The sequence below is a fragment of the Schistosoma mansoni genome (genome assembly GCF_000237925.1).
Source record: "Schistosoma mansoni, WGS project CABG00000000 data, supercontig 0149, strain Puerto Rico, whole genome shotgun sequence".
Taxonomy (NCBI): Eukaryota; Metazoa; Platyhelminthes; class Trematoda; order Strigeidida; family Schistosomatidae; genus Schistosoma; species Schistosoma mansoni.
The window spans coordinates 378,313-396,123 of record NW_017386046.1 but is presented as its reverse complement, the minus strand read 5'-3'; the positions used below and the strand labels follow the sequence as shown (position 1 = coordinate 396,123).

The 17,811-nt window shown below is 30.4% G+C and overlaps 2 protein-coding genes across 2 annotated transcripts in view; both read right to left on the bottom strand.

Moving 5' to 3' along the window:
- Positions 1-17,811, bottom strand: part of Smp_076500 (dystrophin-like protein) — a gene marked incomplete at both ends in the record, with an annotated part of 71,832 nt that overhangs the window by 40,855 nt on the left and 13,166 nt on the right. The window contains 4 exons of the mRNA XM_018799087.1: positions 816-1,121; positions 4,165-4,324; positions 9,210-9,349; positions 11,247-11,400. Of these exons, the coding sequence (XP_018646640.1) occupies positions 816-1,121; positions 4,165-4,324; positions 9,210-9,349; positions 11,247-11,400 (760 nt within the window). The remainder of the gene's footprint in view (positions 1-815; positions 1,122-4,164; positions 4,325-9,209; positions 9,350-11,246; positions 11,401-17,811) is intronic.
- Smp_187280 (hypothetical protein) lies at positions 15,020-15,346 on the bottom strand (the record flags this gene model as incomplete). Its single annotated transcript, XM_018799098.1, has 2 exons — positions 15,020-15,076; positions 15,119-15,346. Coding segments are annotated over 2 exons (285 nt in total), but the record flags the coding sequence as incomplete, so codon positions are not given.

Below are 17,811 nucleotides of genomic sequence, written 5' to 3'. Positions count from 1 at the left end.
AAAGTTCAAATCCATTTTTTAAGATATTTGTTGCCAACTATTTCTTAACAATATAAAAAACCAAATGTTTAAAACGGATTGTTTATTTTAATCCCACTCATAACCGCTATTTTGTACTTACTAAGAACTTGTACAGTATATTTCCAGAGAATACTGAATGTTTTGAGTAGTGTAATGTCTCATTCAAAAAATTCCTTTGATTTTTGATTCACAAACATGATAACTTATTCACATACATAGTTGATATTAAAATGAAATCTATCTGATCAGATTTTAACTTCAAATCTTTAAATTCACGGTTTTTTTTAGTTTAGAAAATGTTTACTAAAACTAATTAACTGAATAAACTTATATACTGTAATTGTCGTAATGTCACCTATACATAACATAAATCCATCAGTCATCAATATAGTCACTTAATACTAAACGATAAGCTGTAATACGAAAATAGGAACTCTATCTAGGATGATGGTTGAACTATCCAATTATTATCAGAAGGGGGTTTTGTGGAGATTTTGGTAGTTTTACATAGTTGAGATCATGAGTCATTTGACGTTAGACCACCATAGAAAACCTGGAAGCACTGGACGGCTGTTTCGTCCTATTGTGGGACTCCTCAGGAGTGCGCATTCACGACCCCACCTCGTGAGATTCGAACCCAGTACCTACCAGTCTCGCGCCAGAGCTCTGGCGCCGTCCAGTGCTTCCAGGTTTTCCACGGTGGTCTAGCTTCGATTGACTCATGATCTCAACTATATATCAAATTAATACATAATTAAAAAGATAATATCAAATTATTCTCAAGCTTAACTTACCTCCCATATTCCATCAAGTTGACATTTAAAATCTAACATGTTATTATTTAAATTTAACCATTTTTTCTTTAAATGATACAAATGACGCGCTATTCGACGATTAGTTTGTAATGTACGATCTTCTATATTAGATTTTTGTTCAAGATTATTTTTACATCCTGAATCGGATAAATCTGAGTCAACTTCCGATTCACGTTCATTTGACAAATTCAATTTAGTTTGGTTTATACTGTCATGTTGTGCATTATTATGACATAAAACTTCTTCAATTTGTAATCGATTTGAATTTAGTTCTTGAAATAAACCCTTTTTAACAAAAGAAAGATTAATCATATGATATTAATTTAGGTATATGAATGATCTGTGAAAGTTTTCGTATATTTTATTTCAATTATCGTGCTGATAAAAACTTAAATTCATTAGGTAAGTACTTAATCATGGCAATCAGGCATTATATCAATCCTGATTTATAACTTCATACACAATTCGATCCAAAATATTCAGATTCCGTAACGACTAATCGAACCTTCAAACGTATATGTAGAAAATCGATTGTTTATAACTTCATTATTATTTGAATCTACTATATAACACAATAATTTCATCATGAAAGTTATAGTCTAGTGTTTCAATATTCATTAGTTTGAATATGAACATAATACAAAATTTTGAGTACTCCAACGAAAAAAACTTAATTCAATAAAATAGGCTGTTTACAAGAAATGAGTAGTTCACTTTGAAGTCAAAGATTCAATTAGAATGTTATTAATGGAAAATAAAAATAAAACTAGATAAAAGTGATTTTTTTTACAATGATTAAGTTCTTTTAAAAGTGACTTTGACTAAATTTATATTAGTGCAGTAATTCATTTTTTATTGAAGTGTTTAAATTAAGTACTTACTAGGTAAACGATTCATTTTTAAAAGTTTTTTCTGTTAATTTTGAAGAATCATTTAAAGAATGATAATATAATGAGTAAATGTTGAGTGTATGATTTCTGGGTGAGACTATAATTTATGGACGGCCTTTGAGCAACTCTGAAGTGACCCTGAGAATACCCACTTAATAACTAGGATCAAATGATGGTTATAAACCAGCATGAGGAATTATAATTATGATTTACAGTTGATGTTTAAGGTTAGGAATTAGGTTTAGGGTTTTCATCACGAACTAACATCAGCTATAATGCCAAAGCTCTATTTAGCCAAATGTATGAGTGAAGCTCGCTCAAAAATCCAAGACCTGTTAAATCTGATTGGTTTGTCCAGAAATTATTTACTTGCCGAATTTATTTATTTATTCGTTGGAAATGTCTCAAAAAATTAAACCAAGACAATTAACAGTAATAAATTGGCCAGGAAAACTGATAGACTTCACGTTGAATTCCTTATAAAGTGCATGGGAATGAAAAGCCTTAGGTGAAAATAAATAACCTTTTGTTAATTTAATTCAGTCAATGATAAAATCGTCTTTTAGAAAGACAATGGATTACTCCATTTATTTAGTTTGTATGCTTGAAATTTGTTCAGAGGTGTATGATACATAAAACTGATTGTATAAGTAATCTGTTTAGTGGATACAAGAGATAAAGGGATGAAAATTTGTTTTACAATTTTCAGGATACATCAACCTTGTTTAGGCTAAATTATCCCCAACTTATGACAATATGGCTGGTTTATCGCAAATATTGTTGTTCAGAATTCGCTTTTAGTTCATCAAAGGCTAGATTTTTCACCTTCCATGTCTTATGTATGGTAATTTCGAGTTCCAAGAACATAAGAGGGTTTCTGAGTGATAAGCTTATTGAGTGAAGAAAGTGGTTTATGTTATTATCATAATCTGTTGATCTTTCTATGTTTGGAGTACTGTTCAAATCTTCATTCCTTTCACTGAATTGTCTGGTTGACTTTAAATACGTCATCTTCAAAAGGCCTTGTCAACGATTTATTATTTCTTTATTATATCCAACCATTAGCTCATCTACCTAGTTTCAGTAGAACATTCATCACTTTCATTGAATAAACAAAGTTTTGGATGCAACAAAATGTTCAAATCACTTGATTGATTAAAAATGTATGAACTAAATGAAATAAAGGCATCTTCGTTTAGTTTAGTGGCTTAAGAGATTTCTTTCGTTAATATATATAGGCCAGAAAATTGAATAACCGAATATAATAACCAGTGAGAAACGAATAAATATTTAACACAATGAGAGCATAGCCATTTCCATCTAGTACATATACTGTTTATTAGTTTTATAATGTTCAACTAAACGGTGAAATATATTTTCTTTCAAAAAAAGATAGACAAAACAAGTTATGTTAATCCCTTTTATTTTTTATCGGTTTACCGTCACATTTCCTTAATAATTACTAATACTGCTTATTTACTTACTTACGTCTGTTATCCCTCGTGGAGGAGCATAGGCTACTACAATACATATCAATATGACCATAATTACCATTACCATTACGACTATCAATTATACTACTATAAGGTTTGTTTCCGTGACATTCGTTGCTAGTCTTTTTCGTTCACAATATACCAAACCAAGTCGATTTTTAAAAAAGTTGTCTGTTCAATTAATTCTATTCACCAATACTTTAATACGGTTTATGTTTTAAAATGAATAGTATTGACGTATGTAAAAAGACAATATGAAGGATACTGATGTACTATTTTTTGAAAGAAGTTTAATCTTTATTAACTAAACGTAACATAAATGAATAGGAGAAAAGTCATTTGTCTACAATCTTTTCACGTAATTTTTCAACTGCTTTCTGAGGATGAAGAAATGTTCAAACAATAAGTACTATGTCAGTTTCGAGCAAAATGATTATCTTTGTTAGATGATTTCTGAAAATTTGACTATTTGAATTATAATTTACATTAAGAAAACCATATAAAATCACGAAACACTTGATTGTATTTTCTAATGGTTTAAAACTTTTCACTACTGTGTACTTAAGACGGAATTTATAATTGAGCGCGAGATATGAATGTTTCATACCAAGCTGAATGTCACTGAAACACTAAGTCGGATTTCTATAATTCACATTTTAAAATTAATTCGATTATTGATTCATTTATGACATTATAAGTACATTATGATAATGATCGTTATCAATTACAAATTGATAACAGTTAATGTTGGACGATACTAAATAAACTCGAACATTTTTATGTACTAATATCAATCACTACAGTATTTAAAAGTAGGGAATACCGAATAATGAAGTAACTGGAATCGGGTCATATATATATATATATATTACCGAACGTTAAGACTGTGGTAACCGTTTAATAAAACTAAGAAAATAATCATGCACATTCTTTTGAAAAACTTACCAATAGTTGTTCTCTCAAGCTGATCACATTACCCATATCTCCTTGAACTGGCACAAGAATTTCACGAAATGCAGCATCTCTATGTGATAACCAATTGTTTAATTTTTTTAATTTCGTTAAATACAAATTGGACTGGTTTGAATTTAACTGCATTGTTCGTCTGTGTGGAATAGATTGGGAAGAAGTGAATGGAAGAGTTATTTGCAGATTTGTTTTAATCATTAGAGATGAAGAAAATAAAGAAATCGTTTCTCGTATAAGACGTGATTATCATTAAATTGGTACAAGACTGATTTTTAAAATTCTGGTGAAGAGCTATGACATACGGACTCAATCACGTTCAAAGTAAGACTCTAATTCATTGATTAAATTGTTGAGTTATTTTTTAAATTTACTGAGGTCGAGAAATTGAATCGTTAGATCCAACTTTTTGATTTTATAATCTAATGCATTCACAAACATTTAACAGTAAGTCTTGTGTATGGTCGTTTGTAAAGAAGGGTGAGAAAAACATACGTGTGCTGAAATATCTGTCCAGTTATTCTACAACCAATATAGGTGAATTATGGGAATGACCTTTTATATATACTTACATGTTATATAATGTTCATTCATAAGCTTATTATATCGTCGCTGTTCTATCATGAACTTCATTCGACTATGAAACGCAGACTACTTCATTCTCAACACAATGAAGAATATATTTGATTTTCCATTATATGCGATAATGTTGCGTGATTATTGCTCAAACGTTTTAAGTTATACATTAATGATGCAAGAAAACAGTCCGGTACCGATTAGATATTTAAACTGGTGATATACTCATTAGAGTAAAATAATTAATCAAAGGAAAGATAAGTTTCTTAGGAAACTAATACAACAGTAATGAATATGACTGTCAGAAGTATTATCTATCAATATACTAAATGCGGTTACCTAATCAGGAAATGAAGATTTCTTCATAAATCTTAGAGTATCTATCGTCGTTAACAAAAGTTTGCTTTCTACACCTAAAACTGACCAGAATCCATGTACTAGATGTACAGTAGCATAGAAATAATGGAAAGATAATGAGATCAGAATATGGAAACGAAATAATTTTTGACCCTGGCTGATATCAACTAGTGAATCAGACAAATACAGTGGACACTGAAGAGCTATTTCACAACAGTTTAGAATTCTTTAACAGAACACAATCACAACCCAAAACAGGATTCAACACAGAACGATGATTGTACTGACTTGTGAATGAAAAGTTTCGTAATATCGATAACAGAATTTCTACTCAATGGTCTGAAAGCATCTTTACCACTCCATGACTTGTAATTTGTAAGTTTTATCTTATATGACACCGTCAATGCACACTACTAAAAAGTTTAAAACTGAAATAAAGGAGTTGTTTACTACACTCCAAGGCTCAATACATCTCTAGTTTAGATCCCTTAGTGACAATAAAACATCTTCAAACCAAACAAAATTTTTAAGTAACCCAAATAATGAATAAATTTTCAAAAATATATAAATAATTTTTCTAAAAATCAAATTTGAAAGTAAAGTCAAATATTTAAAAAGAATGGGGATTGGATGTGACACGAATTAAAAATCCTTTATTTTTCAGTCATTGAAAAATGTAACAAAAAACTAACTAAATGAAAGATTTATTTCTATATAGTTTGAATTTCAAAAAAACTTTTTCTTTCTGTCTGCATGTTTTTGCTCATCAGGATACGCTCTTGATACTGTTATTATTATTATTATTATTACTACTACTACTACTACTACTAATAATAATAATAATAATAATGGTAACAATAATCACAACGTATATAGTTGACTAATAACAATTTAAATTCCTTTTCTTATTGAGGTTTTAAAGATATATGTCACTGTTCTGCGTAGTTTGAATACAATGTTGGTAAAGCATATATATGCTACCTCCTTTTAGTAAAGTTATTTACAAAAAATATTCGAAAATCAGTCAAGAAATTTTATTATCATAATTACGTATTCTGATTATTGTCAAATGTTTGTTCATATTTGTATGTATCACCATGACAATTGTAGACTTATACAAATAAACAGATAAACAAGTAAACTTTAATACTTTTCTTGTACAAATGGATTAAAACGTAAATTGTCAATTCAACAGCAACAACAACAACAAGAAACCCACGAGAATAAGTAGTGAGCATTGACTTTAAACTAATACAAAACAAAATAAAGACAAAAAGAATAATTGGAAATTCTTTTACGATCTTTTATTTTGCCAAAACTTTTATTTATGGTTAGTTGATAAATTGTAGAATAAAAGTAAGGTTAGAAAAGGGAAGAATTTTCATGTTAGCAGATGATTACTACAAATCATATTAAGAACATATTTAGTCGTACGGATATAAATATATTCACACTAGACCAGGTAATTCAGTATTGCGGTCCACTTAGTTATTAATTTTGGGTAGATGCAACATTGGACAGGATGTCCGTGTGCTTTATGGTACTTTGTACTTGTCAGTAGGATGCCCTATCATTCTTGAATGAATTCATACATTCATGGGGTTAAGTCATGGATTAGGATATCAGCCTCTTCCTAACAATGAAGTGATGATATTTCTGATTATAACACTGTAGGACGTGGATTCAAATCTAACGAACATCATCTATCCCCTCAATATTGATGATACTGGATCCTGATGCGTATCAGATGGAAGGAGACCTATGCTTATGGATCCCCTGCTCAATATTTTCAATTACTTAAAAAATAATGAGTGAAGAAATATTAGAAGTATGTGAATAAATGATCGTTGTTTTGTTATTGATAGTGTTATTTAAAAGAATAAGAAATGTCATCTCTGGATTAAGATCTAAGCCGTTTGATATTAGGGTTTGAATTTCATTTTTCAGTCCTATTTTTTATAGAAATTTGATAGCCTCCATAGGGTTTTAAACAATAGGTGTGGCTGCTTGTCCATTTTATGTGATAACTCCATTTGTCACATTAAAATTAAGCCTTATTCTTTTATTGATTATACATGGAAATATCGTTAAATAACAAAGTAACAAGTTTTCATTTGTCACTATAACGTTTAAGCAAACAAACTTTGAAATATTTATGAGGCAATAGTTTGGAACCTTTGAGAATAGTGTGCTTGAGACGCCATCATCTCAGTCAACACGTAAAATACAACGAACCTTGGACGTTGAACAGATTAAAAGGCAATCGTACGGCATAAGCTGTACTTCAAATTAGTCAAAGTACAGAAATCAAAAGTAATTATTGAGGTAAAAGATGATACTAGCGCTATGAAGAAGTCGGGAAAAGTTGGAAAATAATTTTGAACAAGAACATAATTACGTTGATGTGCGACATTTACTATATTATCATATAGAAAGAGCATATGAGGTGGATGGAGCAATTGGGTACAAAGTAATCAACAAATAGTTCAACTCTACATCGTTAAAATTAATTGAAACGATTGTGATTAGTAGGCTTAAAACTGATCTTTATACTCGAAAGGTGTATGAAGTTAACCTTCATTGTAATTGATAACTAAATTATTTTGACCTCTTTTCCCAATTTTATCATTCAGTTATTTATAATCATAACCTAGTGAGTTAGGGTTACATCCACTTCTTTGTTAAACTTCTAAGATCTTTTGTAAAATTACATAATAAGAGTTATCCTAAAATATTCTAGGAAATATTGTTTCAGTGATGGATTCATTTAGCATTGTTCGTTTGAATCTTTTAATTGATGTTTAGGACTGAAATTGATCAGTCTCTTATTGGTATATGTGCATCCTGTACGGATTGCATCGATATTGCCTTAATTCATACGCTTTATGAGGACTTAGTAGCTAAGAGGATAACGTGGTGGCGTTTGTAGCGAACGGCACTGGGTTCGAGTTACGGAGTGAACATCACATGTGAGATGCAAGTACATCCAGTTGACGAGTCCCAAATATGACGAAACACACGCCCTAGATTCCACTGCTAGCTACTATCCATCTTTACTTATAATGTTTGTGACTTAAGGCAATACAGAGACAATCCGTACATGATACACATATGCCAATAAGAGACTGGTCAATTGCAGTCTTAAACATCAATCGGAAGATTCAAGTAAACGATACCTAGTGAATGTATGCATTACACGGTTTAATAAAGCTGTAATTTGCGTAACTAGATGCTCAAACCATCAAGTGAATAGATTTTAACCTTACTACAATGACTGTCTTCGAACGATGAGGACTTTGGAGGTTCTGACAAAAATTTATTATCTATTTGACAATTCATATTAATCACATACAACTTCCCCATTTATAGATTTGAATGGAGGAAGAACGAATATCGTAGCAGAATAATATGAATTCATTTATTTCGTGGATCCTCTCCAGCTGCTTACAACCTGAAACCACAGTATTAATCATTGAAAAGAAGTATATGTACACACTTCATATCAGGGGAGTTGGAAAACTCTGATTCCGAACCAATGGCGTACATGGGCTCCAGGATCCTGAGGGAACAAATGATGCATGAACCTATTGTTGGTCACCGGCTACCATTAAACTACATCTCCTAACGTTGCTCCTCTGTTTTGTGGGTTAGACATTCAGGTGAAATCCTAGGGGTGTAGCTACTTAAGAAAACCACCTGCTTCGGTTTGGGCAGCCGGACAGTATCACAGCCCTCACACAGATCAATGATAACTATTACTGACCTCAATGTTATTGTGTGGCGCATATGTATTTGGTGCCTCCTCGTACTAATGTTTATAAATTCAAATAAATAAATTAATAAAAACAGATATGTTATGATAATCATAGGTCACTGTGTTGATAGTAAAAAAATTTAAAGTTTAACAGTGTGATTTTTAACAAGAAGGAATATCCATCAAATACACTGCAATTAAAGATAATTCTAAAAATGTTATTATATGATTACTGAAAGCATCATATCAGTCGATAAGAGGTTTAAAAAAATGATTATCTTACAGAAAATAAACAGGGTAATAGTAATTGTCTAGATTCTTTTCACCAAAAACTTACCGTAAATTAGCAATTTTATCTCTTAACTGACGTAAACGTCTGAAAAATTCTTGATTAGGCAAAACATTTAATGCTTGCGCTGAAGATTTCGCACTACTGGCTATTTGTGTAGCGATCATATTAATTTCTGCTTGTAATGTCTTTAAAATAAAAAAACAAAATGAGAAAAATTAATAAAAGTAAAAAAACTCATGAAATTAAAGAAATTTCTTTGTTAGGTGTAATGTAATAGAATGTGTAACTAAGTATTTGATAATAGTTAAATGAACTTGATTTCTCTGATTCACCTTGTATAGGGCCTATTAACCCAATCTACATGTATTTTATAGAGCATAAGTCATGATTAGTATATTACTTGAAACGTTAAACTACTGTTCTTTTTAAGCTAATGAATCGCTATTAATTGAGCGTCGATATTAAGTTCCAGAAATACTCATCTGGTGAGCCTAAATCAAAACAAACCATGAAACCTTGGATACTATTGTTAGCTAAAATCCGTATATTATAATAGATCACTCCAAGTTGATTGTTTGTCACATATTATAGGTATCTGATGTTCCTTTTTTTATTTTAATGATACGAGATTATTTGATTTCAGAGGATCATTGTGAAAATACAAATTAGATAATATTTCATCACGTATCAATTCATATTGTTTACTTTTCAATACTATGTATTTATAGTTTTATTGTTGATTTAGTAACACACAATAGATTTGATCGAACACAGGATTATCTTGAATCACGACAATCTGATATTTCAATAAAATTTAAAAAAATTACTTCTAGAATTAACATCTGGAAGTTTTATTTCATTTCGGATTATACGTTCCATGAGATAATGAAGCATATGGATTAGCTCCAAAATTTTATTTAATTTCTCTATTTAGTTAAAAAAATATAAAATTCACATAGTGACGAATTTGCAAAAGTCTTCAAATCATTAAAATAATCTAATTAAAATTTATATAACACATTTACTAAATGTTTTCATTTGTCAGGACTTATTCTGATTGAGATCATGAATCAATTATCGTTGAACCACCACTAAAGACCTGGAGGCACTGGACAGCCGTTTCGTCCTAGTACGGGACTAATCACTGGTGTGCATCCACAATACCACTCAATAGTAACTAGCTTCAGGAGGTAATTGTCGGAGTTCTAGTGAGCAGCCGTAACCAGTGGACCAAATCCGTATCGGGTGTAAAGCAGTTACCCACCGAAGACAATGGAAGATGGTCACTCAATTTCGTGGATTGGTTAAAGTTTGATAGTGACACCGTTGGATGTCGGCTTAGTGGTCTAGGGATCAGGTGTTCGTGCGCGAGACCGAATGTCCTGGGTTCGGATGACGTGTGTGAGGTCGTGGATGCGCACTGCTGACTCCCATACTATGAGGAAACCACCCTCCATGGATTCCAGGTTTTTAATGGTCGATGCATGATCTCAATCAATAACTTAACAATCTCCACGACCACATACTGAGAACTTACTCTATCAAACAAAGATCAATACAAGAAAGTGACTGAATTTGATATAGAAAAACATGATTAGGCATAGGAAATAGTCATAATTATATGGATTATTTGTTTGTTAAGAACTAGGCCATAACAATTTTTAATAGTATGAAATTTATTTATAAATATTGATTGATTTCAGTAACCTAAATATTACACTTTCGTCCCCTCTTACGTAGTCTTATTATTAATGATAAATATGTAATTTTTTGTTTAAAATTGTATAATATGACATCAATTGAGTCAATGTAATACAGTTAGTCTCTTGTGCATTTGTTAGGCTATACAAGAATCAAACACTCTAACATCATCTGCATTCCATTCAGAGAGTTAGTTTTCGTAGCATACATTCAAGTATGTAACAAACTAGATAGTAATACTTAAAGCGTATAGAAGAGCGTTTTATAATTTTATAAAGTAAAAATACTTCATTCTTCTAGTACGGTTTTAGGAGGTGAAGTCATTAGCAGTGTTTATTTAAAACTACTAAAAGAATAAAGGGAACAAATTAACTTCCCAACTTGAGATTTCCGTCTATGATAATGACCCTTATTCAGTTTATGCAAGTTTATCAATTCAGCCGCAAGCAAATGAATCTCTTTTCTCATAACCAGTAAATGCAAATCAAGCTGATTATCTAAACAATAGATTTTATAACGGACTATTTTCTCCATACTAGAAAGTTATAAATAAATAATTCACACAAACTAGGAACGGTATATGGAATCGAATCAAGCTCACAAATGCTACGAGACAATCAGGTAATCACTTGATCCTGTTTATTATAACCGCGAATGTTTAAACAGAAGGAATCGATATTTGTCATCATATAGGACGGTTGATGGTCACATAATAAAATGAATTCTCTGTGGCTAGAAACTTTTGGTTTGTTGTAGACCGGCTGACTAAACATTGAATTGGTTGACAACCTGAAAGTTTCCAACGGAAATCAACATGTGATCAAGAATGGACATTATTGAAAAGTCTCAATCTACAAAAAAATAGATGTCTACTACCACTGCTAGCCACTATCCATCTTTGCTTACCATGCTTGTCAATTTAGGCTATATCGAGGCAATACGCACAGTATGCACATATGTCAATTAGAGACTGACTAGTTGCAGTCCTAACACATCAATGGGAAGATTCAAACAAACAATACTAAGTGAATTTGTCTACTACTGATGTTTGTTTACTTTTCACACATGCCATAATGTTGTAAAATTTAATTTCAATTACTTTAAAAAGTATACATTTCAATGACAGATGAAGTGAGCAAATATAATTAATGGTTTATACATTGGTTGACTTCTCCACGATTTATATTTATTATGCTTTAGAGCTGACTTAACCTTTCAATTAAGGTGACTAAAATTAACGTATTTAGATAATTAAAAAAAAACAGTTTATCCGCAAAAAAAATTAGTTGAGGTTAGTTATTATGATTCATTGTTGTAAAATAAAACTTTTTAAAAACCAGAAATTTGTGGGTACCAACTACTTAATAATAAATTGAATAGTAGGCATTTCACTCTTGTAGTCAGTACGACGTCTCATAGACTACTATCACTAGTTCCGAACTAGGGCAAAGCAGCCCACTATTAATAACTAGTTTTTTTTTAAATTATTCTCAAACTGATATAAGTGTGTGGGAGAATTGACATCGAATTGAACAATTTACACAATTCTATTTGATTCTGATAATGAAAGTTGATTATTCTTTTGCATTGATTTGGTCATGAAGAATTGTAAACAATAATTCAATATCCATCAGTTGGAAAAATAGAAGAAAAAACCAAACAAATTTTTAAAAAAATGGTGAACGTTTGCATCTGCTATCAGTTTACTTGCACCTGGGAAGCTAGTTATATAGGTCGTACTTAGAGGGCTTTATCCTTGCGTGTTTGTGAACATGTACCAGCATGGTCGAGAAAAGGGGTTACTCAGTGGATTAACCCCAGGACAGGGTTGGATGGAGAATGCTGGTGGGCGGCCTATGCTCCTCTACGAGGGGTAACAGGCGTAAGTAAGTAAATGGATTAACAGTATCATTCTCTCTCACGTGATAGATGGTGAACTTCATATTAAGATAGAGGAAGTTTTCTCTGTTTTATATCATGTTTCAAAGATTACGGCTACTCTACATAGCCAAAGCCATCTGGATCAACTCCGGAAAAGGTATATCCAGCCTATATGTTTACCTTGGCCTACGACTGTAACACTGGATACACAAACTAAATATTACAAACCTCTTACACGCCCTTCCCAGTCCCTTTTGTGTTTATATCTCTCTTATTTTTCACATTCATCTTTCTCAATTCACATGAATTCCTTTTACCGTAATTACCTTGATAACACCCCTCTTATTACATACTATATTCGCACAACGATATTATTATTATTATTGTTATTACTATTATCATTATCATCATTATCTCAGTTGGCAAGATTTTCCTACTATACATTTTATTCACACGATATTCTATTTTCATTTTTATTTTGTTATAGTACTATTATACTGATTGTGACTTGACACTTAAGTCTACATTATTCTGACCTTTATTAAATGACCTTTTTAATATATAAATAACACAACTTTGAAATATCTATGACGTAACAGATCCAAAAGTTCACCATTTTTAACATATAACATTGTCAAATTCATTAATATATGCCTTATTTTGGCCTGTGTAAAATATTATAGTAATTATGAACTTATAAAAATAGATCCTGATGATTAAGTTATGGGATACAACTGTTCATTCAAATATTCTACATTTTTTATTATTCTATAGGGACTTTTAAACAACTTTAAAAAAATAAAATGAGATCAATAAACTGAGTTTGATAATAATTAACTGAAGAGGGTGGTGATAGTAAGACTATGCTCTATAAACTGGTAAATGGAAATGTAAGAGTAATTTCAGATTGTCATGAATTCTCTGAATGATCCTTAAACGTTTAATGTACTTCTTTTTTCTAAAAAAAAAGTCACATTAATTTAGATTGAATATCAGCAACAGTCATTTGATACCTATTCATTAAGCTGACAAACTAACTTGAAATATTTTCTAATTATTTTATGATGTTAGAATTTTACTATTTTATACGATTACTTGTTGTTAACAGCAAAAAAAAAGAAGTATATAAAGTAAACGATTTTCGATATACTTTGGTAAGTGTTACTAATATTCCTCGCTTAAAAATAGAATTACTTGACACCGACATGATAAATTACACACATAACTACAAATACAGTGGTCTGAAAACAAACCTATTCAATTAACAAGAAAATTGTGGTGTATTAGGAAACTTGAAAAAAAGTCTGTATCATATTTTGAGATCAGTTCATTTACGGATATAAATCACTAGGTGATGGATAGTTGTTTTGTCCTCATTTAAGATGATTCGATGGTGCACACCTACAAAGCTAACTGAGATCAATGTGTAGTTCTTCATTTCTACAGCTCTCTTTAAATTGTCCAAATGAAATTTATGTGGTTTAAATGGACCTATTTGATAAATTATGGAAACTTTGAGATTATACTTTAAACAACTTATAAGAGTAGTCGTCAAATTTAGAACGATCAGAATGACAAAGATCGGACCTCAAATATACGTTTCTCGAAAGAAACTCATATCAGTTTGACTGGCGAAACATCAGAATTATTTAAATTTCAATCAGTAAGCCCATTTCAAGTAAAATATTTTGCCTATAATGGCATCATCTAATTTTCAGATAAATATTTGACAAAAATTAAAAGATGTATTTAGTTCAAAACCTTGAAGAGAAATCAATGAATAAATTTATGAAGTTCTGAGTTATTGTTTGGTGTTTTGAACAACATATTTAACCTATAAAACTGAGTCCCGGAGTGAATATCAACTCTAAGATGCAGTTACATCCAGCTAACGAGTCCCAAATAGGACGAAACGCGCGCCCTCCATTCCACTGCTATCTACTATCCATCTTTACTTATAATGTTTGTGATTCAAGGCAATATAGAGGCAATCCGTACAAAATACACATATGCTAATAAGCGACTGATCAATTGCAGTCTTGAACATCAATTGGAGGATTCAAGCAAACAATGGAAAATGATTGAAGAGATAATATGCTTTAAATTTAGGATTTGAAAAAAAATCACGTTGAACTTTCTTGTTATTCAATATAGGAGGAGGATTAGCATAAAATTGATATATAGCTAATCACATATTGATTTCCGATAATTGAGCTGTTTTTTTTCTTATATTATTATCCTAACCTGTATAAAAAATCATTGCCATTTTAGTATTAAATTATTTTCATAGTACATGTATATTTTGTATAGAACGATTGAATTATATAATACTAAATGAATAAATGATACAATCAAACAGAATAAATACTTACTTGTGATTCTGTAACAAGATGTGCCCTTTTTTCATTCAACAATTGATTATCCATATGTGAACCAGTCTGATTTAATTCTGCTTCAAGTTTAGAAATTTGATTAAATTTATTCTCTATAATTTCTAATTGTTCATTTAATGTTGGTTTACGTATACCATCTGAACTGGATGTTCTTCGATCTTTTAATTTAGTTTGTTGTTCTTTAAAATGATCATATACTGGTGTTAATGCTTCATGAAGATGGAGGGTTTTAGTTTTTTTAATTCTATTTTTTTAAAAATATTCAAGAAACAACTGATTAGGATAATTGTTAAGAAAGGAGTTTTTCGTGTTACACAATATAGGAAGTGTATTAACGATATAATTTTTCATACAATTATATTAGAATTCAACTATCTTCAAAAATTAGTCTACATGAGTTTGAACTCTATCATATGACTTCTCATTGTATTTAATTTATTCTATTGTACATAATTTTGCTTAACAGGCGATCAAATTGCCTAGCCTAATGATGATTTAATCAAATAAGACGGATGTGGGATAATTAAATGTTAGTTTTTTATATAAGGCTTTGCATCCAAAAGAAATATGTCCAGTCACTCCTTTTACTCTGGCCAACTTCAGGGTCAACTTGTTAATAATCAATTTTGTAATATGGTGACATTAATTTGATTAATGTTCATTTTTATATCTTAAACTTATTTTATCTTATCAGTCATTATTATTATTATCACACTTGCTAACCTTTTAGAGAAATTTATTTAGCATCCACCCCTATTTACTATATCTGACCTAATTCATATTATTCTACATATTACGTAATTTCTGATTTGTAATCCCATTTTTCTATCTCTCACCCCATGTCAACTATATTTATTCTGATCATTTATTTTTCGATTTTATTTCACTTATAAACTGATTCAAGTTAACACTACATATTGGTCATCCCAACACTAACGATTCGATTTTATTTTATATTACAAACACTCCTTGATTCACATGTTACAGTTTCTTAAATGATGTACTCTGCCTTAAACTTGGCCAATTCTCTTTTGTGGATTATTAATTTGGATTTATAATTGTAGAACCAGATGAGAAATTATGGAAAAGAATATTCTTCGTTCGTATAATTATGTTTTAATATGATGGGAATTTTTCAGCAATTACTTATTTAATGCAATTCAACAAGCTTTAAACATAAAAAACATTTGGTGACAAATAAGGTTGCATTAATTTACAACAAAACTACTCAAAATTACCGACTAGTAATTATATATTTTCATATATGATGATATTATGCTCAACTTGTGATTAATATTAAAATGGATTTCTCAAAGTTCCGAGAAAAGTCCACAATTACGAAATTCAATTAAGACGGTAATGAGATAGTCGTTCACCGACAGGGTCAAATGTGAATGATGGTATATATCAAAAAATTATTCCAAGTTGAAAACGTGCACAACTGAAAGCTAGTATTATACTTCCCACAAGATCTGAAGATTCTGAATTAGATCTTCTGTAAATTCATGAACGCTCAACACTCCCGGGTAGTTTCGGACTAAAAAAGAACAGCTTTTCAGTGCCCTATACATTCTTAAACTATTCTGTCATATATCAGTTCGTGACAAAAATCATCTTCAACCGATAGATTTCAATACCCAATGAACAAAAGTATGCTAAGTTTAACTGAAATCTCACCTAATACTAAACATTACCGTATAGTGTGCATTGAAACAGCTATACGAGTTGAAAGAAACTCAGGGTATCTATGTTACAATAATTTTCTAATTGAATTAAATGACCACTTTACATACAAGTCACGTTTGCATAAATATATATGTCTCATGATAATTATTTTAATATCATTGATAATACTAATTTGACTTTCGGCAACGGTTGTTAGATTGAGAAGAAAAAAAGATTAATTTGTTCTATGGTGAATAAGAAATATACTACCATACAATTATTCTTGGAAGCAAGAAATAGAAACCTAATCTAGGTCATATGAATTAATTAACCTTTTTATTCATAATTTATATTATTTTATCAAAAGATGGATTAATGTATGATATTACCGACGTGGTTATTGTCACTACATTGGTAAATAACTAAGTTATATATATATATATATATATATCATATTTGGGAAATTATGGAAATAATCCAAAAGTGAATATTTAAACAAATAAAATCATATCAAAGAATAGCGGAAAATGTACACATTTCCTTTTCTGTACGCAATTTACATTTAGTAAGTAATGATGATAATAAGACTAACTAGTCAGTCCAATATTAGCAATCAAACTTTTTACCATCATAATCACAACAGTTTTCATAAAATAGGAAAAAATAGCAAAAATAAGGTAAATCTTATCTATAAAAATTACTTGTTCGGTACACTACTACTACTATTATTACATACGATTAATAGACTATATTTAATTCATATTTATTAATTGATATTATGACCTTATGTTAGACTCATGTTAGTCAGTCAGTCAGCTACAACGTAGGACCAGGCACATATATGCATCGGTCCAAGTTGCCATGCCTCATTAGCACAACAAGATGAACACTGAATTCATAGAAATAGTTAAAAGAAAGGTTGTATATAAGGATATAGTACAGGAAGGAAGAACGTTATGAAGCAATTTTAATCTCAAGGTTTAAGGGAAGATAAAGAGTGTATACAC